Source organism: Ornithorhynchus anatinus, chromosome 3, assembly GCF_004115215.2.
Source record: "Ornithorhynchus anatinus isolate Pmale09 chromosome 3, mOrnAna1.pri.v4, whole genome shotgun sequence".
NCBI classification, from domain to species: domain Eukaryota; kingdom Metazoa; phylum Chordata; class Mammalia; order Monotremata; family Ornithorhynchidae; genus Ornithorhynchus; species Ornithorhynchus anatinus.
The window spans coordinates 22,139,616-22,165,676 of NC_041730.1; the positions used below are offsets into that span (position 1 = coordinate 22,139,616).

The 26,061-nt window shown below is 66.5% G+C and overlaps 3 protein-coding genes across 3 annotated transcripts in view; 2 read left to right on the forward strand and 1 right to left on the reverse strand.

Annotated features, from left to right (window-relative positions):
- AMBRA1 (autophagy and beclin 1 regulator 1) overlaps positions 1 to 7,030 on the forward strand; it is a 171,499-nt gene extending 164,469 nt beyond the window's left edge. Inside the window, 4 exon segments of the mRNA XM_029059290.1 lie at positions 2,040 to 2,475; positions 4,265 to 4,394; positions 5,834 to 6,292; positions 6,947 to 7,030. Coding sequence (XP_028915123.1) covers positions 2,040 to 2,475; positions 4,265 to 4,394; positions 5,834 to 6,292; positions 6,947 to 7,030 — 1,109 coding nt within the window.
- A 1,312-nt stretch (positions 7,031 to 8,342) lies between these two features.
- On the forward strand, positions 8,343 to 23,405 carry CHRM4 (cholinergic receptor muscarinic 4). The gene is made up of 2 exons (XM_029061097.2): positions 8,343 to 8,473; positions 20,802 to 23,405. The coding sequence occupies exon 2, from the start codon at positions 20,846 to 20,848 to the stop codon at positions 22,286 to 22,288; it is 1,443 nt and encodes a 480-aa protein (XP_028916930.1). The 5' UTR covers positions 8,343 to 8,473; positions 20,802 to 20,845; the 3' UTR covers positions 22,289 to 23,405.
- A 1,210-nt stretch (positions 23,406 to 24,615) lies between these two features.
- The window catches only part of MDK (midkine), a 2,982-nt gene continuing 1,536 nt past the window's right edge, over positions 24,616 to 26,061 (reverse strand). The window contains exons 3-5 of the mRNA XM_029061099.1: positions 25,822 to 25,983; positions 25,421 to 25,582; positions 24,616 to 25,078 (exon numbers count right to left, since the gene is read on the reverse strand). Of these exons, the coding sequence (XP_028916932.1) occupies positions 25,053 to 25,078; positions 25,421 to 25,582; positions 25,822 to 25,983 (350 nt within the window). The 3' untranslated portion in view covers positions 24,616 to 25,052. The remainder of the gene's footprint in view (positions 25,079 to 25,420; positions 25,583 to 25,821; positions 25,984 to 26,061) is intronic.

The window sequence follows — 26,061 nt, forward strand, 5'->3', positions numbered from 1 at the left end:
GAGCCGGGGAAAGGCCGGTTATTGGAGACCGGGGCGTCCCGGATCTCTCTCCCGGTGGGGGAGAGGGAGAAGAGGAGGCCGCCGGCGTAGGGTCTTAGGGACAGTGCTCCCGGGACGGCTCTCTGCGAGCCCAGCGGCAGCGTCCTCCGGACTAACCAGCCTAGGCCCAGAACCTGGCCTCCTGTCCCTTTCCTCTCCACTTGTCCAACTCTGTTTCAGGATTCCACCCTTCTGGGGTTCCCAGGAGAGGAGGTGGGTACCACCTGCACAATTAACAGTGTCTCCCTGGAAACCGAGCAAGGAGTGGCTGGAGAATAAAGAAAAGGGACCAGAACGGAGAAGGAAGGGACTCGGTATGGGATCCGGAGAAAGCTTAGGGCGAGTCAGTGTGGGGATCTGGCGAAAGCTTAGGGCGGCAGAAAAAACTGACCGGTTGCATCCCCCTTGCCCTGGAGCCTGGGAAGAAGCGAGATTTATCTTCCCCAAGACCTCAGAGGAGACGCCTCAGCAAGAAATAACTGTGAATTAATGAGGAGAGCGGTGGGATTTCCCGGTGACCCCGAAATGGCCGCGATGCCTCCTGGTTGTGTAAATCTCCCTTACGAGGAAAGCGGAGAGCAGAGGCTGGGGCGGTATCGGAGTAATGCAGCTCTCGCAAAAATTGCTGTTGACCCCCCCCCCCCAAAAAAATCAAGTCGGGGAGCATTTGGAGAAAACCAATCGATAGCATTCAACAGGCCCCGCCGAATCGCCCAAGGACTTGGCGGTTAATCTCGTGCAACGCGTTCGGTCAGGTGTTCCTCTGTCCCGCCCCCGTCCCGATGTGGAACGAAGCCTCGTCTCTGCGCGAGCCGGACAAGCCCGGCCGCTTCCGCCCAGCCCCAGGGTGGGAGGCTGAGTCCGGCCGGTGGAAGACGGACCCGCTCTCCCTGCCCGGGATTGGGAAGGCCCGAGAGCCGGCTCTGTCCAGAATCCCCCGTTGCCGGAGAGGGGGAAGGCAGAGCCCCGTTCCCGGGATTTACCTGGGCCACCGATTAAAGACTACTGGGAGCCCAGTGAAACCTGGACGGGGGAGGAGGCGGAGAAGAAACCGCATGAGCTCAACTGGAAGAAACCTCTATTGAAGAGAATAATTAAAAAATCCAGACGGCTCCCAGGACACCCAGGAAGGAGCGCTGACCGAGCCAGCGGGGAGCCAAGAGACGGTGGGCAACAGCAGCGGCGGCAATGTCGATTGAGCCCGGACCCTAGCCGGGGAAGTGAACCGGGCAGTGGAGGACGCCACGGGGGTAGACCTGGTGATTCCTGCCCCCTAGGAGTCTACGGTCTTCTGGGGGAGACCAGTCCAAGAGAACTCCCTAGTCGAGAACGAGACCAGACTCGGCAGATTGGTAAAAGAGGTCGCTGGGGTGGCCTGACGGGGAAGGTGGGGAGCTGGATCGGGGAATCGCCCCCCGCAGGGGGGCGACTCTCTAGGAGGAGAAGGAAGGATGCGGTCTGTCAGAGCTGAAGGGGAGAGACAGTCTCCGGGCAGGGGGAAGGGCGTGAGCGGTGAAGGAAGCAGAGGCAGTCTGAAAGGCAGCGTGAAGGACTTGGCCGGGGGGAGGCGGAGGTTTTTCAAGACGGAGCCCGAGGTGGGCCCCGAGCAGCGATGGGAGACGCAAGCGGCGCGGAGACGACCCCGTCGTGGCCGGGGGTGTATTCGAGGGCATCTTCTGCCCGCCCCGGGAGGGAAGCCCTCGGGCCGGAGGCCCCCGTCCCAGACGACCGGCCCCCCGCAGCCCCGGGGGTCCCGTCTCCCCCAAGAGGCGGACGCGGGTCATTCCGGCATTTGGCTCTGTTCCGCGCTCGAGGCGAACCGCGCGACGGAAAGGGTTTGGCCTTCGAGTCGAAAGCCCCGCTTTACCTGGAGGGACCCCCCCAACCCCCCCGCCCCCCGCCGGGTCCTCTCCCTTCCCTCCGAGCGGGTGGCCGGGGGACCCCGGGAGCGCCGCTCTCCCTCCCTGACCTCCCCCTCCCGTCGGTCTCGTGCCTCGCAGGTGAGGGGCCGGAGTACGGGCCCGGCGGAGAAGACGCCCTCAGCAGGATCCAGAGGCTCATGGCCGAGGGCGGCATGACGGCCGTGGTGCAGCGGGAGCAGAGCACCACCACGGCCTCCATGGGCGGCTTCGGCAACAACATCATCGTCAGCCACCGCATCCACCGCGGCTCCCAGACGGGCACGGAGCCCGGGGCCGCCGACGGGGCCGGCCCGCCGCCCTCCGCCTCGCGCGGGCCGGCCGCCCGGCTCGGGCCGGCGGCAGAGCGGGGCCCGGGCCCGCGGACAGCCCCCGGGGACGGGCCCGGCGGGCGAGACCCCGCCGGCCCGGCCCCGACCCCCCCAGGCACTGAGGGACCGATCGCGTACAGCGACCCGACCGATAACGGCCACCTTCCCGACAGCACCGAGAGCCTCGGCGGAGAGCCGCGCAACAGGTAGAGACGAATGCGTGTGTTGGTGCCTCCCTCGTACCGCCGAGCGGAGACCTGTACCTCACGGCTGACCGGGGACTGTCCGCGCAGAGGAGCCGCCGCCCCCCCCGCGGGGGCCGGACCGGGGGAGGGGAGGAGCCGTCGGGTGCCCCAGCGTAAGGGGGAAGGGAGAGCGTCGACGTCAGCCTCCCTCTCTCCCGCCGCCGCCGCCCCCTTTCCGATAAAGTGAAGCCTCGCTGGGTCTCTCTTCGCTTCCGGGATCCGAGAGGGAAGCGTCGTCGCGTGACCCCGTCGCTCGCCCCGCACGGGGCCCGGGGACCGCCGCGTGACCCCGTCGGCTCCGCCCCCCGGACCCTGCGGCCTCGCGCTCCCCGGGGAGGCCCCGCCCCCGCCTCCCTCGGGAGGCGTCTCCGACCCCGTGCCCGTCACTCGGCCACCTCGAGGGCAGTCTTCCGGCCTCGGGACCGGTCAGCGGCTTGATATGGGGGCGTGTTGGCGCGTGGACCTCCCCGCCCCCCGGCTTCGGGGCCCGGGGGGCCGTCGGAAGCCCCTGCCCGGCGTCTCCTGCCCGAGCCAAGCCGGGGCCCGGTCGCCAGCTTCTCCTCCGCACGTCCGTCCGGAGGGAGCCGGAAGCCGGGGTCCGACGGGGGGGAGGTAGCGGGCCCGGGGGCCTCCCGGAGTCACCGGCGGGAACGGTCTCGGGGCGACGGGGGGACGACCCAGCGGGGAGAGCGCGGGGCCGGGACGTGGCTCGGGTGGAGTTGGGGTTAGAGGCCGGCGGCGAGGGGGCCGGGGGAGAGCGGCCCCAGAGGCTCGGTTGCCGGGACACACTTAATCTAAAGCTCAGGGTCCCCCCTCCCCCCCCCCCCCCCCCCGCAACGACTCCCGCCCCATCCGTGGGTCCCCAGCGCGGCGGCGGCACCTCTGGGCGACAGTATTACGTGAGCCTGGTCAGCGGCCCCGCCCCAGGGTCAGGAGCGGGGCGGCGGCTCCGGGTCAGAGCGTGAGGTACCGGTCTGTGACGTGAGGTGTTGCATGTGAAATCTTGAACTGTACATGTAGTTTCTAGTGGAGAAATCAAGGCTCTGACGATAATTTTGTTTTAGTATAAAATGTGATTTCTTTTCTGTTTGTAACTTCATCGTAGAGGCATTTTGGTGGGAGGAGAGGGGGATAGTCCGACTGCTAACGAGGGAAACACCAAAGATCAAGTCATTAAAAGATGACAAACCCCGTTCCGGCTCTTCGTCTCCTTCGGGGCAACGCCGCGGGGGCGGGGGGGGTGGGGGGGCGGGGGCGGGGAGCCCCCGGCCCCCGGGATCCGGCTCCCCGGATTTCCAAGTTCCTCGCTTCGGTCGCGCCGGGCGGTTGCCCCGGGCTCTCTACCCGAGGGACACCCTCCAGAAGGCAGGATGGAGGGAAGAGGTCACGAGGCTTCAGCTGGCATCTCCGCGGGGAATCCTCCCGAATCTTCCCCTGGCTCCGATCGCCCGTCTCGCCCGCGGTCCCACAGCTCCTCTCGCCGCCGGGACCTCCCCGCTCGGCCGCTCCGCGGGTCCCCGCGGTTCACCGAGCCGAAGACGAAACTCACCTCTCCCCCTCCACCCGCTCACCCGCCCCCGTTTTACTCCCTCACCTCAGCGGATACACCACCACCATCGGCCGCTCCCCGAGTCTTCGCCGTCTTTCGACCCCAGTGTCGGGCCTACTGCCGAATCCCGCCCGTCCTTCCTGCACGCCGGGTTCTTAATCCGCCCCTTCTTCCGCCTGCGACGCCTTCCCTCCCCGTTAGGAGCTCTAGGACGTCGTGCGGCTACATCGGGGTCCTTCCCTTCTGGGTCCCCGCCTCGGCCGAGCTGTGCCGCCCGCGTTCGGCGAACCGCAGGATCCCGGGCCCCAGAAGGCTACTTGCCTGGGGATCTGTAACCTCATCGCTTTCCTCCTCCATCTCCTCCGCGAGGCCTTCCCTAAGTAGGCCCTCTTCTCCCACTCCCTTCTGCGTCGCCCCGATTTGCTCCCTTTATCCCCCCCCCCCCCCCGTCCCGCGGCCCCACGCGGCACCCGGGTACGTATCCGTCGATGCGCGCATCCGTATTGACGTCTGCCTTGCCCTCGGCCGTAAGCCCGTAGGGAACGGGGAACGTGTCCACCGACCGTGTTGCGCCGTTACGTCGTGCTTCCCCCCGGGCGCCAAATAGTACGGCGCTCAGCACGCAGTGAGCGCCCAATAGATACCATCGACGGGTGGATTGGTTTCCGATTCGGGAAGTGGAAAAAAGGTGCCGGCGAGGAGAGCGCACGGGGAAGGCAGGAGTCGCTTTGCCGCAGACCCAATCTTGGTATGAGGTTGTCCTGACTACCGTCAACCTCGCTTTATACGCCTGTTTGGGGGCGGGGGGCGGGGGGGGGGGGCGTACTTACCGCGTGCCAAGCACTGTTCTAAACACGGTCAGACACGGTCCCTGTCCCACATGGGGCTCGCAGCCTATGTAGGAAGCGGGATCTAATCCCCATTTTACAGTCGAGGAAACTGAGGCACAGAGGAGTTGTGACTCGCCCAAGGTCACCGACGGCAAGTAACGGGCAGAGCCGGGATTAGAACCCAGAGCCTCTGACTCAAAGGGCTGCGCTCTCCCCACGAGGCCACGCCGCTTCTCTGGGGTGTCGGCAGAGGATTGGGTGGGTGGGGATTCCGGGGCCGAGGAACCAGCAGCCCCTCACCGCCCCCCCCCCCCCCCCCCCCGCCTCGGCTAGCCGGGATCTCCCGTCCGCCCCTTCCGGACATCAGAGGGGTCTGGGGGAGCGGAACGAACGGTGAAATGTCTTCTCTTTCCTCCCAGGGGCGAGGACGGAACCCCGTCCCGCCTCTTCCCGGCAGACAGACCCCCCCCCCCCCCGCCACCTCGCCCCATCCCCACTACCGTTGGTCCAGGTCCAGGACCGCAGTGCGAAAGCCGGGCCGTGTGGAGCGAGCCACCCACTCTCAATGGGGGAGCCGGGCGATCTGGGCGACGCCGCCGTCTCCGGAGGCGGCGGTCGAATCCGGCGGCGGGATCGGAGGCGCGGCGCCGCCCCTCCCCGGGGAGAAGAGGCGGGGGGGGCGGGGGGGGGTCCGGCCCAGCCCCGGCCCGGCGGGTCGGCGGAAGCGGAAGGGTCTCCCCGAGCCGAGGCCCGACGCCGGTCCCTACCCCGGGCTCCTCCGGTCGTCCCGCTCTCTTCCGCGCCCCGCCGCCGCCGCCTCCTCCACCCCCGATCTCCCTGCCCCCGGGACCCGGTCCTTCCCCCCGGTCCCGGTGCGCGGGAGTCACCGGATGGCCAGCGGCGGGGGTCTCCCGTGTTCCGTTTCGCTTCGTCCTCCAAGTCGCCGCCCCCCTCGGGCGACCCCCCGCCGTCCGCGGAGAGAGCAAGCGGCGGAGCGCCGGAGCCGCTCGACGGAGAGGCCGAAGAGGCGGGCGGGGGCCGTACGTCGTCGGGGGCCGTCCGCCCCCCGACCCTCCCTCCGGACCCCCGCCGTCCCGAGGGCCCTCCGGCGCCCGAACCGTCAACGGCCCGAGCTTCGCCGCGAGCGTCGATCGCCGTCGGCCGCGGGGCGCTGCGCCGGGCGCCCGGGGAGGCACGGCCGAACGGCGTCGGCGGCCGCGTCCCCCGGCCGCGGGGCGCTGGCGGTCCAAAAGGGGCCCGCGGACGCACCCCCGATAGCCGGAGGGAGGGCCGTCGCCCTCCGGATCCACCCCGTCCCGCTTCCGTCGCCTCGGCCTCTCCGGGGCCCGAATCTCCCCGCCCTCGCTTGGAGAAGCCCGGGCCCGGTCCTCGGAGGAGGGTCGGTCGAGACGGCGGGCCGACGGCGTCCGCCGAGCGCTCGCCGCGTGCGCCGAGCGCTCGGGGGAGCGCGGCGCGACCCTGGGACGGACACGCCCCCCCGCCCGCGACGAGCTCCCGGTGGTCTCCGTCGAGAGAGGATCCTCCGGCCTCGAGACCCCCCGCCTCGGAAGCAGCGTACCTCCTTCCCCTCTCCCCCTCTTCTCGTCCGGCCCTCCACGCGCGGGTCCTCGGGCGCGCCCCGGCCCGGTTCCCTCCCGTGGGCTCCGCTCAGGCCCGGGGAAGCCGTCGGAAGGGCAACGCGGAGGCCGCCCTCCCCTTGGCGTCCCGCGGGCCCTTCCTTCCCCTCCGCGGCCTCCGCGGCCCCGGCGCCCCCTTCCCGCCTCCTAGCCCCCAACCGCGGACGCTCTCCGCCCCACCCGCCCCGCGGCCCCTTCCCGGCCCGGTGCCCTCCCCGGCCCACGGCCCCTTCGTGGCCGGCCCCGGCCCTCTCGTCCCGCGGCCCCTTCGGCCCCGCGCCCCTCCCACCCACGACCCCTTCCTTCCCCGCGGCCCTCCCACCCGTGATCCCTTCCTGCCCCAGGCCCCTCGCACCCCTCGATCCCTTCCCGCCCCGGGCCCCCTTCCGCCCCGTGTCCCTCTCGCCCCTTTCTAGCCCACGCCCCTCGCACCCCACGATCCCTTCCCGTCCCGCGCCCCCTTCCGCCCCGTGCCCTCTCACCCCGCGCCCCCTTTCTAGCCCGTGCCCCTCCCACCCCGTGCCCCCTTCCGCCCCGTGCCCCTGTCACCCCGTGCCCTGTCACCCCATGCCCCGTCACCCCACGCCCCCTTTCTAGCCCGTGCCCCTGTCACCCCGTGCCCCCTCCCGCCCCGCGCCCCGCCCACCCCGTGGCCCCTCCCACCGCGCGCCCCGCCCACCCCGTGGCCCGCGGATCCGCGCCGGGGCCCGGTCGGCCGCCCCTGACCTGAGAGGTGTGAGCGCCGGCCCCGGCGGGCTGCGGGCGGCGGGGCTGGAGGCCGGAGGCTGCGGGCCGGGACCGGGACCGGCAGCCCTTTAACATGCCGCCGCCGCCAAACCGGCGGAGACGCTGGGGACGTGGGCGAGGAAGATCCTCCCTCCTCCTTCTTCCCTCCTCCCTCCTCCCTCCTCCCTCCTCCCTCCTCCCTCCTCCCCTGCGGTCGTCCTCCTTGGGCCCAGTCCCCGGGAGGGGCGGGGCGGGGCGGGGCGGGGCGGGGCGGGGAGGTGCGAGCGGCCCCGCCGCTGTCCGCGGTGCTGAGCGGGAAGCCCGGCGGCGGCTCGGGCTCCGCCCCCCCCCCCCCCGACGGCCGGCACACGCCCTATCGGGATCCGCCCCCTAGAGGCCACAGCCAATGGGAACCCGCCCCCGACACGCCGCGCCCAATGGGAACCCGCCCCCGAGAGGCCACGGCCTATGGGGATCCGCCCCCGAGAGACCGCAGCCTATCCCGGGACCCGCCCCCTCGAGGCCACACCCTCTAGGGTCCCGCCCCCGACGGGCCCCGCCCTGTGGGACTCCCAGCCTGAGAGGCCCCGCCCCGATGGGGCTCCACCTGTGAGGCCCCGCCAGGGGGCGGGAGAGGCCGGTAGGGGGGCAGGGGGCAGGCTGGAGGCCGTCGGGGGCCGGGCAAGAGAGGCCGGCAGGGGGCAGGCTGGAGGCCGGCGGGGGCCGGGCAGGAGAGGCCGGCAGGGGGCAGGCTGGAGGCCGGCGGGGGCCGGGCAGGAGAGGCCGGCAGGGAGCCGTCGGGGGCCCGGTAGGGGGAGGGCAGGCAGGCAGGGCCGGTAGGGGGCAGGCAAGGGGCGGGCAGGGGGCCGGCGGGTATCGGGGGGAGGCCCGGTAGGGGGCGGGCGGGGGGCGGGCGGGGAGCGTCGACAGCCCCGCGCTGATTGGCTGCGGCGCCGTGACATCACGACTCTCGGGAAAAAGTGCGAGTGTGGGAGAGTCGGCGCCACAGCGGCCGCCGCCGCCGCCGCCCGCCCTCCTGCCCTCCTGCCCTCCTTCCTTCCCTCCCTCCCTCCCTCCCTCCGTCCGGGCCCGGCCATGGGGTGGAGCCCGGCAGCTGCAGCCCGAGGCTGAAGCCCCCGTCGGGCCGGGCCGGGCCGGGCCGGGCCGGGCGTCCGGGCTCCGGGGCGGCGGAGCTCAGAGATGCCCCGCGCCGAGGGGTAAGTCCGTCCGTCCGTCCGTCCGTCCGTCCGTCCGTCCTCCCCCCCCCCCCCCCCCCCCGCCCCGGCCGCCGCGGGGGCACCCGCACGCACGGACACAGACGGCGCCGGGACCCATCGGCCCCGCCGCCCTTCCTCCGGACGCCCCGGGGCCGGGGCGGGGGAGGGGGCCCGTGGGCAGGGAGTCGAAGGCCGGGGGGGCAGGGCGTCGGGGTCGGGTGGAGGGAAGGTGGGGGGGGGGTGGAGGGGACGGGGACGGGGACGGAAGGGGGGGATGGGCGCGGGGGGGTGCGGGCCTCGGCGCCTCCCACGGCCGACAACTTCTCGGGCTGCGCCTTGCGGGGTCGGCGGGCTGGGGCCGGTCCCCGGTCGTTCCCCCCCGACCCTCCGCCGGGCCCAGAAGGACCGACCCTTCCCTTCCCGAGCGGCCCCGGGCACCAAGAGCGGGGGGCCCCCCATCCCCCGACGCCCCCCCCCCCGCCCCCTCTGGGGGTCCGGGTCCGGCAGGGGGGTCCGGCCGGGAGAGGTTTCCCTCGGCCCCCAGGTCCCCTGCTCGGACCTGCCCTGCCTCGTCCTGCCCGGTCCCGCCCGGTCCTGCGATGCCCGGCCCGGCTCGGTCCTGCCCTCCCCTGCCCGGTCCTGCCCTCCCCTGCCCTGCCCTGCCCTGCCCTGTCCGGTCCTGTCCTGCCTTGTGATGCCCGGCCCTGCCCAGTTCAACCCTGCCCGGGCCTGCCGGGTCCTGCGCTGCCCAACCCTGCCCGGTCCTGCCCCGTTCGGTCCTGCCCTGCCTTGGGATGCCCGACCCTGCTCTCCCCTGCCCGATCCTGCCCTGCCCTGCCCTGCCCTGCCCTGCCCTGCCCTGGCCGGTCCTGCCCGGCGCTGCCCTGGCCGCTCGTTCCCGGGGCCCGGACCCGCTGTCTCCGCCAGGAAAACCGGGGCCGGAGGCCGGAGGCGGGAGGCCGGGGCGGGGGGGGAGGGGGGTTTGTGGGGGGGGGCCGAGGCCTCGGGGGGCTCCGGGGGCCTGCCCTGCCCCTCGCCCGCCCCCGCTGCCGCTCCCCGACCACAGGACACAGGGCGGCCGCCGCCCAGAGGCCCTCCGTCCTCCCTCCCCCCGGCCCCGGGGTCCCACCGGGACCTCGTCTCGCCCGAGGGACCCCCCCGCCCCCCCCCCCCAACGCCCCCATCCCCGGCCGCCCCCTCCCCGTCCCAAAGCCGCCTCCCAGCCCGGCCCGCCTTAGTGGAAAAAACCCCGGGCTCGGGAGTCGGAGGAGGACGCGGGTTCTGATCCCGGCTCCGCCGTTTGGCTGCCGTGTGACCTTGGGCGGGCCTCCTCCGCTTCTCGGTGCCTCGGTCGCCTCGTCCGTCAGATCCATCCATCCATCCGATCGTTATCTACTGAGCGTCCGCCGTTGGTTCGGTCGCCTTTATCGAGGGCTTAGGGTGTCGCGGGGCGCTGAATTAAGCGTTTGGAAATGAGGGTGTAAGACCCCGAGCCCCGCGTGGGTCCCCCTGGTTACCCTCTATCTATCTACCCCAGCGCTCAGAATAGTGGTTAGCGAAGAGTAAGCGCTTAACGGATACCGTCGTCGTCGTCGTCGTCGTCGTCGTCCCCAGACGAGGTCCCATCCCGAGACGGCCGAGCGGAGTCCGGCTGCCGACCCGCGGCCGGCCGGGAAGCCGGGGAGATTGACCGGACCAGGGGTTGCGCGATGCGGGGGTCCTCCCCGCCTCTTGCGAGCGGGTCCTCTCGGCTAATCTGGACCCCTGAGACTCAGAGCTCAGTAATAATAATGACGACGATGAGGGTATTTGATGAGCGTTTCCTACGTGCACAGCACTGTTCTGAGCGCTGGGGGAGATACGGGGTCGTCGCGTTGTCCCTCGTGAGGCTCACGGTCTTCGTCCCCATAGTAGAGCGAGGTAACTGAGGCCCAGAGAGGCGAAGCGACCCGCCCACGGTCGCCCAGCCGACGGGCGGAAGGGCCGGCGTTCGGACCCGTGACCTCTAGACTCCCCGGCCCGGGCTCTCCCCGCCGCGCCGCGCCGCTTGTCTCTGTTACGACTCTCGGCTGCGGAGCGTCGGGCTGAGACCCGTCTGAGATGGGAGGCGCCGTGTGGGTTCCGGTAGGCCGGAAGCGGCCCTCGCCTCCCCGGGCCCCGCGGGTGACCCCGGGCGAGCGTTCGGCCTGGACGTTTTCCGGCCCGAAGCTCGGCGAGGCCCCGGACCGCGCTCGCTGGCCGGTGGATGGGCAGGACGCCGCCGCCGGCGCCGCCGCCGGCCGCCGCCCCGGTCCCCCCGACCGATCCTACCTCTCCTCGCCCCTCTCCTTCGTGCCGAAACCCCTACTGGCGACCAGAGTGAGCTCTCCCGGACCCAGCCGCCCTCCTTCCCGCCGCCGGACGCCGTGGATCTCCACCCGTCGGTTCCTTCGTTCGTTCGGTCGTATTTATTGAGCGCCTACTGGGTGCAGAGCGCCCGACTAAACCCTTGGGAGATACAGGTCGCCCACCCACGCCCCTTCCCCTAGCCCCCGTAGACCCGCCTCCTGCTGCTCTTCGTCCTCTTGTGGCTGGGGAAGCGGCGGATCCTAGGGGAGGGAGCCCGGGCCCGGGAGTCGGGGGACCTGGGTTCCGATTCGTTCGGCCTCCGTCCCTTGGCTACCGCGAGGGCTTGGGCAGACGAGTCACTTAACTTCCGGGTGCCTCGGTTCCCTTATCTGTAAAAGGGGGATTAAATCCTACCCCCTCTTCCGCCGGGACTGAGCCCCGTCTGATTCTCCTGTATCTTCCCCAGCGCTTAGGACGGCGCTCGGCACTTAGTGAGCGCTTAACGAGTACCGGGATGACCATCGGGAAGGGAATCGACCCGTCGGTCGATGGCAGAGCGGCGGGGCCTAGTGGCAAGAGCCCGGGCTTGCGGGTCAGGGGACGTGGGTTCTAATCCCACCTCCGCCGCTTGTCTGCTGTGTGACCTTGGGCCGGTCGCTTTACTTCTCTGGGCCTCGGTTCCCTCATCTGTAAAATGGGGATAGAGACCGTGAGCACCACGTGGGACGACCTCGCGCTCAGTACGTTGCCCGGCACATAATAAGCCCTTAACGGATACCGTTATTATTATTATTACGGAGCGCTGACTGTGTGCAGAGCGCTGTACCCAACGCTTGGGGGATACACTCTGACACTCTAACAGACCCGTTCGTTCCCTGCCCGCAATCATTTTACGATCTAAAGAAGAGCGCTCTACTGTCTCTCCCCCTTTTCCCCGAGAACCACGCACGTGGGGGAGGGCTCCCCCAGAGCGGCGGCCCGGCCCGGATTCTTTTAGACTGTGAGCCCGTCGACGGGCAGGGGTGGTCTCTCTCTGTTGCCCAATTGTACGTTCCAAGCGCTTAGTCCAGTGCTCTGCACGGAGTCGACGCTCAATAAATACGGTTGATTGAATGGATGGACGAATGAATGAATGAATTCTGACCTCCTCCTCCTGGTCAAGCCGGGCCTCCTTGCTTTTCTCCCCCTCCCGCGAGGACCCCCTCTTTTCTCTCCCTCCCTGGGGGGGTCTCCCTCTTTTCTCTCCCTCCCTCGGGGTCCCCTTCTTTTCTCACCCTCCCAGAGGACCCCGTCTTTTCTCTCCCTCCCTCGGGGTCCCCCTCTTTTCTCCCCCTCCCTCGGGGTCCCCTTCTTTTCTCTCTCTCCGCCAGGGTCCCCCTCTTTTCTCCCCCTCCCGCGAGGACCCCAATCTTTTCTCCCTCTCCCCCGGGGTCCCCCATCTTTTCTCCCCCTCCCCCGGGGTCCCCCTCTTTTCTCCCCTTCCCGCGAGGACCCCAATCTTTTCTCCCCCTCCCCCGGGGTCCCCCATCTTTTCTCCCCCTCCCCCGGGGTCCCCCATCTTTTCTCCCCCTCCCCCGGGGTCCCCCTCTTTTCTCCCCCTCCCCCGGGGTCCCCCTCTCTTCTCCCCCTCCCCCGGAGTCCCTTTCTCTCCCCCTCCCCCGGGGTCCCCTTCTTTTCTCCCCCTCCCTCAGGGTCCCCCTCTTTTCTCTTCCTCTCTCGGGATCCCCTTCTTTTAATCTCCCTCCCTGGGGGTCCCCCTCTTTTCTTCTCCCTCCCTGGGGGTCCCTCTCTTTTCTCTCCCTCCCCGGGGTCCCCCTCTTTTCTCCCCCTCCCCCGGAGTCCCTTTCTCTCCCCCTCCCCTGGGTTCCCCTTCTTTTCTCCCCCTCCCTCAGGGTCCCCCCTCTTTTCTTCTCCCTCCCTGGGGGTCCCTCTCTTTTCTCTCCCTCCCCGGGGTCCCCCTCTTTTCTACCCCTCCCGCGAGGACCCCCTCTTTTCTCCCCATCCCTGGGGGGTCCCCCTCCTTTCTCCCCCAACCCCGGGGGGTCCCCCTCTTTTCTCCTCCTCCCCCGGGGTCCCCCCCTCTTTTCTCCCCTTCCCTGGGGTCCCGAGCCCCGGCCGGGAGCGCCACCTGGTGGCTGCTGCAGGCAGCGCCGGCCCGGCCCGGTCCGGGGGGGGGGGGGGGGGGGGAGCGGGAGTGCTGCCCCCTGGCGGGGAGCTCGCCTAACAGCAACCCCTGCCTTCCTGCCCTCCCCCCCCCCCCCGCCTCGGCCTCCTCCTCTCTCACACCTCCCGGCTCATAATAACAGTAATAATAATAATAATAATAGTAATGATGGTATTTCTTAAGCCCTTACTATATGCCGCGCACTGTTCTGTGCTCCGGGGTAAAGGCAAGGTAATGAGGTTGTCCCACGTGGGCCTCGCAGCCTTGACCCAGCGCTTAGAACGGTGCTTTGCACATAGTGAGCGCTTAACCAACACCATCATCAGCGTGGTTCAGTGGAAAGAGCCCGGGCTGGGAAGTCGGGGGTCATGGGTTCTAATCCCGGTTCCGCCTCTTGCCAGCTGGGTGACTTTGGGCAAGTCACTTCACTTTTCTGTGCCTCAGTGACCTCATCTGTAAAATGGGGTTTAAAACTGTGAGCCCCACGTGGGACAGCCTGATGACCTTGTATCCCCCCGGCGCCCAGAACAGTGCTTTGCTCATAGTAAAGCGCTTAAGAAACACCACCATTATTATTACTAATCCTCATTGTACAGATGAGGTCAGTGAGCTACAGAGAATAATAACGATAACAATGATGGTATTTGTTAAGCGGTTATTATGTGCCAAGCACTGTCCTAAGCGCTGAGAAGGGAAGTGACCTGCCCAAAGTCACACAGGTGACAAGTGGCAGAGGCGGGAGACCTCTGCCTCCCAAGCCCACGCTCTTTCCACTAAACCACGCTCCTTCTAATCCCGTGTGTGCTGTGTGACCTTGGGCAAGTCGATTCACTTCTCTGGGCCTCAGTTTCCTCACCTGTAAAGGGATTAAGACTGTGAGCCCCATGTGGGACAGGGGCTGTGTCCAACCTGATTGCCTTGCATCTACCCCAGCCCTTAGAACAGCGCTTTGCACATAGTAAATGCTTAACAGATACCATCATTTCTTTTTTCTTTGTTTGGGTTGGGGGGCGCTGGTTGGTGGGGGGGAGTTCGACCTCAAAGAGCAAATTCATTCATTCATTCCATCGTATTTATTGAGCGCTTACTGTGCGCAAGGCACTTTACTAAGTGCTTGGGAGGGTACAGTATGACAAGAGACACATTCCCTGCCTACACGCTTACTGTGTGCAGAGCATTGCGCTAAGCGCCTGGGAGAGAAAAATACGTATTTCTCCCATTCCTGTCTACCCTCTCATCCCTCCGCCCCCATCTGCAGAGGCAGCACCTCCTCACCCCCTCGTCCCCCTCCTCAGGGGCCTCACGCCCCGCTCCAAACCTCTCCGTAGCTGTCTTTACCGCCTCCCTCCCGGCTCCGAGTGGAGGGGGTGGTGACTAAACCCTCCTGGGACCAAGGAAAGCAAAATCCAAGGCCGCAGCCCTCCTGCCTCCACCCACCTGCCGCACCTCCCGTGATCTCTCTCTCTCTCTCTCTCTTTCTGAGGCGAAGATCCTCTCCCCCTCCACCCCCCACCTCCCCGGAGACAGTCGCCTCCCTGCCCGAAGACTGGCCCTGTGAGTGCTGGTGGTCAGGACCACTTGTCCCCTCGTGACTTCGGGGTGACCCGCCGTGGGACCGGCTCTAGGCCGTGAGGCGCCTCTTGCTTCGTCTCTGGCTGGGGGACGATGGGCTTGGGCACATAGAGTGACTAGAACTCAGGTCTGAGAATCAGAAGGACCTGGGTTCCAATCCCTCCTCCACACGTCTGCTGTGTGACCTTGGGCAATTCGCTTTACTTCCCTGAGTTCCCTCATCTGTAAAATAGGGATTAAGACTGTGAGCCTTATTGACCGAGTAACTGACGGGGACTGAGTTACTTGTATCTACCCCAGCGCTTAGTACACGGCCCGGCACGTGGTAAGCGCTTAACAAATGCCATCGTTATTATCGCACAGGAGATCGATGTGGGGGCATCGGGCCAGTGCAGGGGCTGGGCAGGGAGCCGGAGGAGCCTCTGAGGGGTGACTTCCCCAACTCCGAGTGGGAGCAGGGCAAACTGTGGTACCGTGGGGTGGGAGGCTCCCTAGGCGCCCAGCTGGGAGTGTCCCCCGCCCCCTGCCCGGCATTGACCCCCGAGCTCTTCCCAAGCGGAGAGCGAGAAGGTCACCCCGGGCCTCCTCTGTGCTTGGTGGGGGAATCAGCCTGGACTCTGCCGCCAGGACCGAAGAACGGGGATTAAGCTTTGGAAGGGAAGGCATTGTGTCTACCGACTCTATTGTAGCGTTCTTTCCAAGCGCTTAGCACGGTGCTCTGCACCCGGGAAGAGCTCGATCAATGCCATTGATTGATTCCCTCTGCACTCGTGATGGAGCATCCTTGGGAAGGGTCCTTTCAGGTCCCTGGGCCGCCTCTGAGGGGTCCGGATGGACGGGCCCCTGGACCGCCTTTGTAGTCTCCGGTCTGTCAGAATGCTGGGCCATCTCTGGAGGTTTTGGACGGTCAGGCCCCTGGGCTGCCCAGAGGGGCTGGACGGTCAGGCCGCTGGGCCGCCCCTGGAGGGTTCAGGGGTTCGGGCCGCCGGGCCGCCTCTGGAGAGTCCGGAGAGTTGGGCCGCTGCGTTGCCAGGCCCCAGAGGAGTTTTGCCCTGCTATCACCCGGAGCCCAGTTGGCCCCGGGGATCTCCTCTGGGAGGAAATAGTCGGGAAAGGGCCAGAAGAGTCTTTGCCTGGGCCGGAGGGCAGACCACAGGCATGTCCTATGAGGGGTGCGTGCCCTAGGAGAAGTGCCCGTCGCTCTGAATGACAGGTGCGGAATCGAGGTTGGGGGCGGCGAGAGGGGTGAGGTCCAGACAGGGCAGTGGAGCCCTGAGTTCCCCTCCTCCCTGCCGGAGGCTGGCATCCTGCTGACCCTGGTCTCGGTCTCATTCGGCCTGAGCTGCCCTCTGCCTTTGTGTAATTGATTGAGAGCGGAGGGATGGGGGCTGGGGCGGACGGTGCGGGGAAGGGAGGGGATAAAGCTGCAGTCGGGTGAGCGCTGGACGGGGCAGAGCCGGGGTTCGGCTCCAACCGCCCCGCAACTGACCAGCCCCCTGGGCCTGTGGAGTAACCTTCGCTGCCCGCCCGATGAGGGCCTCTGGCCCTGGAGGGCATCCTCCCGCTAGAAGTTCTGCCGGATATCGACTGATGCCTGGGATGGGAGCGGGGTGAGAGCGAGCTGGGGAGAAGAGGGGAGAAGAGCTGGGGCCGAAGGTGAGGAGAAACACCCAGGGTAGGTAACGGCCCAAGTCATACATAATTTCTTGACTCTTTCACCTCTCTAAGGCTGTGCCCAACTGGGGGCTGTGGTGCCCCAGCTCCACTGATGATGTTGATGGTATTTGTTAAGCGCTTACTATGTGCCAAGCACTGTTCTAAGCGTTGGGGTAGATAAAAGGTAATCAGGTGGTCCCTGGTGGGGCTCCTAATCAGCTTGTCCCAGGTGAGGCTCCCCGTCTTGATCCCCGTGTTACGGATGAGGCAGCTGAGGCGCAGAGAAGTGAAGTGACTTGCCCAAAGTCACGCAGCTGACAAGTGACAGAGCTGGGATTAGAACTGGACAGAGGTGACCGTTCCAGCCGCCCTCGGGCTCCGCAGGGCATTATAACCCAATGCCCTGAGAGTAATAATGATAACTCTGGAATTTGCCAACTGCTGACAATGGTTCCAAGCGCTATACTAAGCGCTGGGGTAGATGCAAGTGAATCAGGCCGGATACAGACCCTGTCTCACACGGAGCTCACAGTCTAAGAGGAAGGGAGAACAGGTATGGAATCCCCACTTTGCAAACGAGGTCCAGAGCAGGTCAGTGACTTGGCCGAGGTCACACAGCAAGGACGTGGCAGAGCTGGGCTTAGAACCCGGGTCCTTTGACTCCTAGGCTTGTGCTCTTTCTATAAGGCTGCCCTACCTCTCGCCCTCTCCCCTGGATTCAATAAACGTCATTGATTGACTGATTGGGAGTGCTAGATGACCGTCGGGACCTCCTTTTAACCTGGGCCTCGTCCTCTCTGGTCGCTGACCCGGGGCTCCCCCGTGCTCTGGGGACGGAGAGACCCTAAATCGTGTGGGGAGGGGCAGGGGGAGCTTAGCAAGCGGCAGCACGTGTCGGTGTGCGTGTGTCTGTGTCTGTTCTGACCACGTTTTCCAGGGGGTGTGTGTGTGTGTGTGTCTTCGGCAAGCGCGTGTAATGTCTGTTTTGTTGACTGGAGCGAGCCCTTTTGGGAAGGTGGGTGCGTCCGAGATTACACAGAATGTGTGCCCAAGGTGCAGGCGGAGGGCGGGGTGTGCGTGTCAGTGTGTGCTTGTGTTTGTATGTGTATGTATTTGCGTGTGTGGGGGTGTGGGTGTGTTTGCAGGGTGGGCTGAGGCTGTGTGGCGGGGGGCTGTGGTCAAGGACCTCCAGGATCGGGGAGGAAGGAGATGGAAAAGGAGGAGAGGGGAGGGGATGGGAGGGAAGGGAAGGGAAGGGAAGGGGAGGGGAAGGGATAGAAAAGAAGGAGAGGGAAGGGGAGGGGACGGGAGGGAAGGGGAGGAGAAAGGATGGAAAAGAAGGAGAGGAGAGGGAAGGGGAGAGAAGGGGAGGGGAGGGAAGGAGGGAGGGGAGGGGATGGAAAAGAAGGAGAGGGAAGGGCCGGAAGAGGAGGGAAGAGGATGGAAAAGAAGGAGAAGGGAAGGAGAGGGAAGAGGAAGGGAGGGGATGGAAAAGAAATAGAAGAGAGGGAAGGGAGAGGAGGGGGGAGGGGAGGGGATGGAAAAGAAGGAGAGGGAAGGGCCGGAAGAGGAGGGAAGGGGATGGAAAAGAAGGAGAAGGGAAGGAGAGGGAAGAGGAAGGGAGGGGATGGAAAAGAAATAGAAGAGAGGGAAGAGAGAGGAGGGGGGAGGGGAGGGGATGGAAAAGAAGGAGAGGGAAGGGCCGGAAGAGGAGGGAAGGGGATGGAAAAGAAGGAGAAGGGAAGGAGAGGGAAGAGGAAGGGAGGGGATGGAAAAGAAATAGAAGAGAGGGAAGCGAGAGGAGGGGGGAGGGGAGGGGATGGAAAAGAAGGAGAGGGAAGGGCCGGAAGAGGAGGGAAGGGGATGGAAAAGAAGGAGGAGGGAAGAGGAAGGGAGGGGATGGAAAAGGAAGAGAAGAGAGGGAAGAGAGAGGAGGGGAGAGGGGAGGGGGAAATAAGGGAAGGGGAGAGGAAGGCGGCCAGAAGGGCCGCGCGGGAGGGAGCTGGAGGAGCGGTGTTAGAAAAGGAAACGTAACTGGGGGGTTATGCGTTTCCATTTCTGAACGGCAAAGCCCCAGCAGGAGGGATACCGGGGCTCAGAGGAGCTCTGGAATGGCGGGGAGCCCGGGAGCCCGACCTCTGGAGACCCGCGGTTGGGAGTTGCAGGGGAGGGAGACAGAGGGGGGAATGGAGGCAAGAAAGAAGGAGGGAGGGAAGGAGGTAGGCAGGCAGAGGGAGCGGGCGAGCCCACCCGCGAGAGTCAAGCGGCCACGGCCTTGCTGCGCGAGGAGGCTTCGGCCCAGGAAGAGGCGGGCAGGGAGATGGGCAGAGGACGGGCAGCCGAGGGGGCAGGGGCCCGGCAGCCACACCCAGAAGCGATGGGACGGTTTGGGATGAACTAAGGAAAGAGAGGTCCCCGTGGGAGGACGAGGGGAGCTCTGAGGGAGGTCCGGAGGCAGGGGCCAGAGGGAGATCCGGGGAGGATCACGGGAGGCCTGGGAGAGGTCAAGGGCAGAGTCAGGAGAGCTGTGGGGGGAGATCCGGGAGAGATCCGCGCCAGGTCTAGAGGGGGAGCTGGGAGAGAGGCCCGGGGAGGGCCGGGGGAGCCCTGGGGGAAGGGGGAGCCTGCGGGGGACCCCTGGGCCTGGTCTGGAGGGAGCAGCTCTGAGGGAAGGCCGGGGAAGCTCTGGGGGAAATCCAGGGGAGGCCTGGAGGGACTCTGAGGGAGGGCCGGGGAGGCTCTGGGGCAAGTCTGGTGGGAGTTCCAGGGCATGCTCTGAGGGGGTCCGGGAAGGATCGCGGGGGATCTTTGGGGGAGTTTCTGTCCCTCCCCCCGACTCTGGAGGACTTAGGGAAGCACGGAAGAAACCGGAGGCACTTCTCGGGGGGAACGGGGCTTCGAGAGGAAGGAGGGAGGAGGCTGGTCAGGAGAGTAAGGGCTGGGGCCGGCGCTGGGCCTCGAGGCCCAGATTGAGCCCGTCCAACCCCTGCCCCCCAAGCTGGAGGACATCAGGGGCCTGGGTGCAGAGAGGCCTCGGAGCTGGAGGGGAGGGGGATGAGAAGAGGAGCGGAGGGGAGGGGAGGAGAGGAAAGAAGAGGAGGGGAGAAGAGTTGGCTTACGGTGCATCCAGAAGATGCCCGGGAGACGCCGTCCCCGCTCTGTGGGGGTTGTGGGGCGGGCAGCACGGTCTAGCGGACGGAGCGCGGCCGGGGGTCGGACAGAGCCCGACTCTGCCACTTGCCTCTTGCGTGACCTTAGGCGAGTCACTTAACAGGTCTCTAGACTGTCAGCTCGTTGTGGGCAGGGAGTGTGTCTGTCGTACTGTTGTAGCGTACTCTACCACGCGCTTAGTACAGTGCTCTGCACACTGTAAGCGCTCAATAAATATGAGGGACTGACAAGTTCTCTACGACTCAAGTTTCCTCATCTATACAGTAGGGAAAAAAATGCCCGTTCTCCCCTCCCTCTTAGACTAGGCGCCCCATATGGGACAGGGACTGCATCTGATCCGATTAGTTTGTATCTCCCGCTGCGCTTAGGATATTGCTTAGTGAAGCGCTTAAGAAATATCATCCTCTATCCATCTAGGAGACCCCAAAATGACCCGATGGAGCCTGCTCTGGAGCTCAGAGGTTTCCTCTCTCCTCTCCAAACACTTTTGACTCTCCTCTGCACCACGGGAGAAGGAGCATGGCTCAGTGGAAAGAGCCCGGGCTTGGGAGTCAGGGGTCATGGGTTCGAATCCCTGCTCTGCCACTTCTCAGCTGTGTGACTGTGGGCAAGGCACTTCACTTCTCTGTGCCTCAGTTCCCTCATCTGAAAAATGGGGATGAAGACTGTGAGCCTCATGGGGGACACCCTGATGACCCTGTATCTCCCCCAGCGCTTAGAACAGTGCTCTGCACATAGTAAGCGCTTAACAAATACCAACTAATAATAATAATAACAAAAAATAATGTTTGTTAAGCACTTACTAGGGGCCAAGCGTGGGGGTAGATGTAATATAATCATCTGTGCCTCAAGTGGGGCTCACGGTCTAAGCGGGAGGGAGTGGAGGTGTTTAATCCCTAATGTACAAATGAGGAAACTGAGGCAAATAGCAGAGGTGATTTGCCCAAGTGGTAGAGTGAGTCCATCCCCGAGGTCCAGCCTCTATACGTAGCATAAAGGGCCAACGAGATCTGGCCCTGCCCTTGAGCTCAGTCCGAAAGAAGACGGTAGACAACCACGCCTTCCTCAGATCCCCGTCCCCTGACTTGGCTCCTTGGGGCAAGGCCCCACTCTGGGCACCGGTGAGAGCACACCGGCGCCTAGGGCGATGCCAGCAGACGATAGCGTTACGAGTACATAGAGGGACCGAGGGGGTCACCGAGGCGGTGGAGTCGATTGGACTCCAAGAAGGCTTCCCGGAGGAGGTGGGCTTCGAGAAGTTTTGGAGGAGGTATGGGACACGGTTTGGCGGAGAGGCAGATGGGGACGGCACACGCGACGGCGTGGGTGCCGGGGGCGCAAAGCGGGCTTGCCCGCCTGGCAGAGCAAGCATGCAAAGCACCCACCGCCCTGTGTTCTCTCCCTCCGTCTCTCCGTCTCCGTCTCTGTGCCGCCCAGACCTCCGCCTCCGAGCCCGCACTAGCCCGAGGCGCGGGAGCAAGATGGCCAACTCGACGCCCGTCAACGGCAGCCACGGCAACCAGTCGATGGAGCCGCTGTCCCACAACCGCTACGAGATGGTGGAGATGGTGTTCATCGCCACGGTGACCGGCTCCCTCAGCCTGGTGACGGTGGTGGGCAACATCCTGGTCATGGTCTCCATCAAGGTCAACCGGCAGCTCCAGACGGTCAACAACTACTTCCTGTTCAGCCTGGCCTGCGCCGACCTCATCATCGGGGCCTTCTCCATGAACCTCTACACCGTCTACATCATCAAGGGCTACTGGCCGCTGGGGACGGTGGTCTGCGACCTGTGGCTGGCCCTGGACTACGTGGTCAGCAACGCGTCGGTCATGAACCTGCTCATCATCAGCTTTGACCGCTACTTCTGCGTCACCAAGCCCCTCACCTACCCCGCCCGGCGCACCACCAAGATGGCCGGCCTGATGATCGCGGCCGCCTGGGTCCTGTCCTTCGTCCTGTGGGCCCCGGCCATCCTCTTCTGGCAGTTCCTCGTGGGCAAGCGGACCGTGCCGGCGGACCAGTGCTTCATCCAGTTCCTGTCCAACCCGGCGGCCACCTTCGGGACTGCCATCGCCGCCTTCTACCTGCCCGTGGTCATCATGACCGTGCTCTACATCCACATCTCGCTGGCCAGCCGCAGCCGGGTCCGGAAGCACCGGCCCGAGGGCGACAAGGAGAAAAAGGCCAAGTCTTTATCCTTCCTCAGGAGCCCCCTCATCAAACAGAACAACAACAACCCGCCCAAGAAGCCGGCTCTGGTGGCGGCGGAGGCGGGGGCGGGGGCGCGGGCGGAGGTCCGGAACGGGAAGGTGGAGGGGGAGCGGCCCCGCCCCCCGCCCGCGCCCCGGCCCCCCGACGACAAGGACACCTCCGAGTCCAGCTCGGCCAGCGTCACCCAGAGCACCAAGGAGAAGCCGGTGACGGAGGAGGTGTCCGGCACGGACACCGGCCACAGCCCCGCCGCCCTGCCCCGGGCCCTCAACCCCACCTCCAGGTGGTCCAAGATCCAGATCGTGACCAAGCAGACGGGCAGCGAGTGCGTCACGGCCGTGGAGATCGTGCCCGCGGCCGCGGCCCGGGCCCGGCCCGCCGCCAACGTGGCCCGCAAGTTCGCCAGCATCGCCCGCAACCAGGTGCGGAAGAAGCGGCAGATGGCCGCCCGCGAGAAGAAGGTCACGCGCACCATCTTCGCCATCCTGCTGGCGTTCATCCTCACCTGGACCCCCTACAACGTCATGGTGCTGGTCAACACCTTCTGCCAGAGCTGCGTCCCCGACACCGTGTGGTCCATCGGCTACTGGCTCTGCTACGTCAACAGCACCATTAACCCGGCCTGCTACGCCCTCTGCAACGCCACCTTCAAGAAGACCTTCAAACACCTGCTCCTGTGCCAGTATCGGAACATCGGCACGGCCAGGTAGGTGGGCCCTCGGAGAGGGGCGCCCCTGACCGCCGCGGCCCCTCGTGACTCTGTTTCCCGACCGGTTCCCGGCTTTCCCCGGGGCCCTTCCGCTCCCCCCCACGAAGGACAGCGAAGACGGACGGAAGGGCCCGCCTGTTGGTCGGTGGCCCGAGGGACGCCAGGGACTAGGAGAGGAGTCGGGGCCTAGTCCGTGCGGAGCTGCCTCCGACGGAGCCCCCGGGGAGCTCCTGCCCGCCCCCGTCCCTGGCCTCCGGCCGCCGGAGCCCAGAGGAGCCCGGGGCGAGGGCAGCGGCGGTCAAACTGAGTCTGGGGTCTGCCCCGGCTCCAGCGCGGGGCCTGCAGATTCCACTTTCGACGGACGCCCCGTCCTCCAGGCGTTTGAGACCAAAGAGGCCTCCTCCTCCCCCCGGCCCCCACCCACACCCACACCCCTGCTCCGTTGAGGGAGCTCAGCAAAGGTGGGCGGCGGAGGGAGGGCCCGGGGAGGAGCACGTCCCGGAGAAGGGAGAACGAGAGCCGCCTTTCCGAGACGCGCCGCCGGGCCTGGACGGTGGCCGTGGGGACGTGGAGGGGCGGCGGGTGCCGGGCCAGAGGCTCTGGCGAGGCTGGGAGAGGAGGCCGGGAACTCCGAGCCAAAGATGTCCCTTCCTCAGCTGACGAATCAGGGGCCGTGGACGTGGAGAGGAAAGCAGATGATCTCCCTCCCCAGAAGGGAGCCGAGCCAGCGGGGGAGCAGCCGGGAGAGTGGGCAGAGCCAGGGCCTGGCCGGGCTCCAGGGCTTTGGCAGGGAGGGAGGAAGGGGAAGACAAATGTTTCCTGTGGGGAGGGAGGAGTTGGGAATGGGTCTCCTTGAGCCCGGAGGAGACCAGTCAGCCGTGTTTCGGGGGGAAAAGGGAGGCCCACCCCCAGCTTTGTAAATGGTGCTGCCTGCCCTCGTCCTCCTCTTGCCCGTCCCGGCCTCCCTCCCTCCCTGCTTCCCCCGTGGCCGGCCCTCTGCATGCAAGGCTCAGCCCCTCGTTCCCTCCCACGAGGAAACACGCCCCTCCCCAGCGGTTAGGGGTGGGAGTGGGGGGCTGGAGCGATGGGAAAGGGACCCCCACCCTCCCCAGCCCCGGGCGACCCAGTGTCCCCCCCCCCCCCCCGACACCCCCCCGGGGCCACAATCAGCTCCAGATGTCCGCCCCGACCCCACCGCCTCGTCCCTGTCCTGCTGTTTCCGCTGGCCTCGAGCCAGGGCAGTGCTCCATCCTGCCCCCGGCCCCCGCCCTGCCGGGCCCGGAGCCGGGGCCGAGCACCGAGGCCGGCCACCTCACACGACGTTTATTTAGAGTTCTTCTAGCAAGTGCACCCCCTTCTAGGCCCCACCCCCATTAGGGCACAAGTATTGACACTTTTAAAACCCGCACCTCCCGTCGACCCCCGACCCCAGCCCCTAAAGGAAATCAGCGTGCGTCTCCCTGGGGCGGGCGGGCGGGCGTCTCTCGCCGCCGCAGCTCCTTGGACTCCTTCTGTTGCCATCCCTCCCCCCCGTTCCACCTGCCCCCCTCCCCGACCCCCAGGGCCGGGCCCAAGCGGAGGCAGTCGATCTCACGGCCTGCACCGCGATGGCGGGTACGGTCTCCTTTGCGGGAGCTGTTTTTCAGAGACAAGTTTGAGCTACAGATGCTTCCTGAGGCAGGGGCACAGATTAGGTGAGCTCTCCAGCCCCCCTGCCCTCCCCCAGCCTGTCAGACCAACCCTCCCCTCACACTGGATGCAGTGGGGCTTGAGGACTTGGGCCGGGATGCTGCTGCCTTTGATTCTCCTCCCCCCTCTCCCCGCCGCCCACCTTCTCCTTCTCCCCAAAGAAGCACGGACCCTGCTCTTCTCCCCTCGCCATCCACGGGGTCACAGATCCGCTGGGAGAAGGCGGGAGAGTTGGGGGGTGGGTCAGGGATGAGGCGGGGGGGGAGGTGGGAAGGAGTCCGAGGGAAGGTTTTGTATATGATTTTAATAAAACGGATGCTTTCCTCGGTCTTTGCTTTGTGGTCTGCTCGGGGCCCGGAGCCCAGGACGGGAGGGTTGGGGCAGGAGGGTCGGGGCAGGTCTTACCCACCCGTTCTCCCTCCTCACCGGGGGGGTCCATCAAGCCGCCTCTCGTGATGGACACACCCCCCCCTCCGTCCCCGCCACCTCCCCGGTTGGCTTTTGCTTCTCTGGTCTTTTCCAGTCCTCAGCCTGCCTGCCTGAAGCTCCGCCCTCCCCTCTCAGAGGCGGAAATCCGTTCCTCGCCCCCCCAACCCCGCCCCCACCCCACAACAACTAGGGAAAGAGGAGGAGCTTGGATCTCTTTTGTACAAAAACTTTTATTGGAAAAAAAGTTTTCTTTTACAGCCACACCGCAGGTGGGTCGTGATCCCTGGGGTCAGGGGGGTGGGGCGGGTGTGGCGGGGGGCTACGGGAAGGGGTCTCCAGTCCCTGGGCAGGGGTAGGGGAGAGGAAAGAAGCAGGGGCCAGGCCGGTGGTCTAAGGCCTTGCTTCTCCCCCTGCGCAGCCCTCCATCCCCACCCCCAATGGCCCCATCTAGCCAAGAGGGAGCAGAAGGAGAGGAGAGGACTGGCCTCAGGTCAGGACAAGGGAGAAGAGAGGGTTGCACGGGATAAAGCTAGTGATTAAAAAAGGCACCTGGTGAGGAGTGAGGCTGGGGGCTGGAGGCTGGGGAACAGCCGTGGGACAGGAGGAAGGGTCTCTGGGGTCGAGGGTCCCCAGTCAGTGCTGCAGCTCTAGTCCTTCCCTTTCCCTTTCTTGGCTGTGAAACAGGAAGCAGAAGGGGAGTCAGAGGGACGGGAGCGGAGGGGCGGGGGGGCCGGGGTTCGTGGCTCGACGTCAGCCTTCCCTCCCCGTTCCCACCTCCATCACTGTGGAAATCGGTGCCCGAGGCGGGCTGGGGACGGGGTGGAAGCCATGACCTGGGCCCCCCAGCTCTCCCGTCTGGCTGAGGCGGCCCCGAGGCCTCTCGGCCCCGAGCGCCGCCCAACTCCAGGGCCCTTAGGACTCCGAGCTCCCCGGGCGGCCCGCCGACGCCGGGCCCGAGCGGGCATCGGGCCTTGGGGTGGAGGGGCGGGCGCGAGGGTGGGGTGGGGGGGCTTACCTTTGGACTTGGGCTTGGCCTTGGGGGAGCAGGGTTTGGTCACTCGGATTGTCTCCTGGCACTGGGCATTGTACAGGGCCTTCTTCAGAGTGCCTTGGCGGGCCTTGGTGCCGCTGGCCCCGTCACACGGCCCCCAGCTCTCAAACTTGTACTTGCAGTCCGCTGGCACAGGAGGCGGGGAGGCATCGTCAGAGGGAGGGCCGGGGGGCCGGGGGGCCCCGATGCAGCCCCTCCCACCGCCCCTCGCTCAGGTGGCTGGCACCACTCGATCCTAGACCTCCTCGGGCCCGCTGGCGGCCCCGTCCTTCAGTGCCGGAGCGTTTCTGGGGTCCCAGTTCCCCGTCCCCAACCCTCCCTCAGCTCCCCCAATCCCAGGCCGCCCCCACCTCCGCCCCTCTCACCTCCAAACTCCTTCTTCCAGTTGCAGGGGACCTTGCACTTGAGCCTGCGGGTCTCATCGTTGCATCTGCCCTCCCGGAAGCCGACCCCGCAGTCTTTGCTGTTGGGTGTGCAGGGGCCCCAGTGCCAGTCCTCGCATTCAGAACCGCCCTTCTTCCCCTTCTCTGCAACACAGCCCACGAGCAGCTACAGGGGTGCATCCCCCCTCCCCTCCACCGCCCCGGTGACTCCCCCCCCCACTC

Coding starts and splice junctions, on each gene's coding strand:
- CHRM4 (XM_029061097.2), top strand. CDS start 20,846: ATGGCCAACTCGACGCCCGTCAACGGCAGCCACGGCAACCAGTCGATG.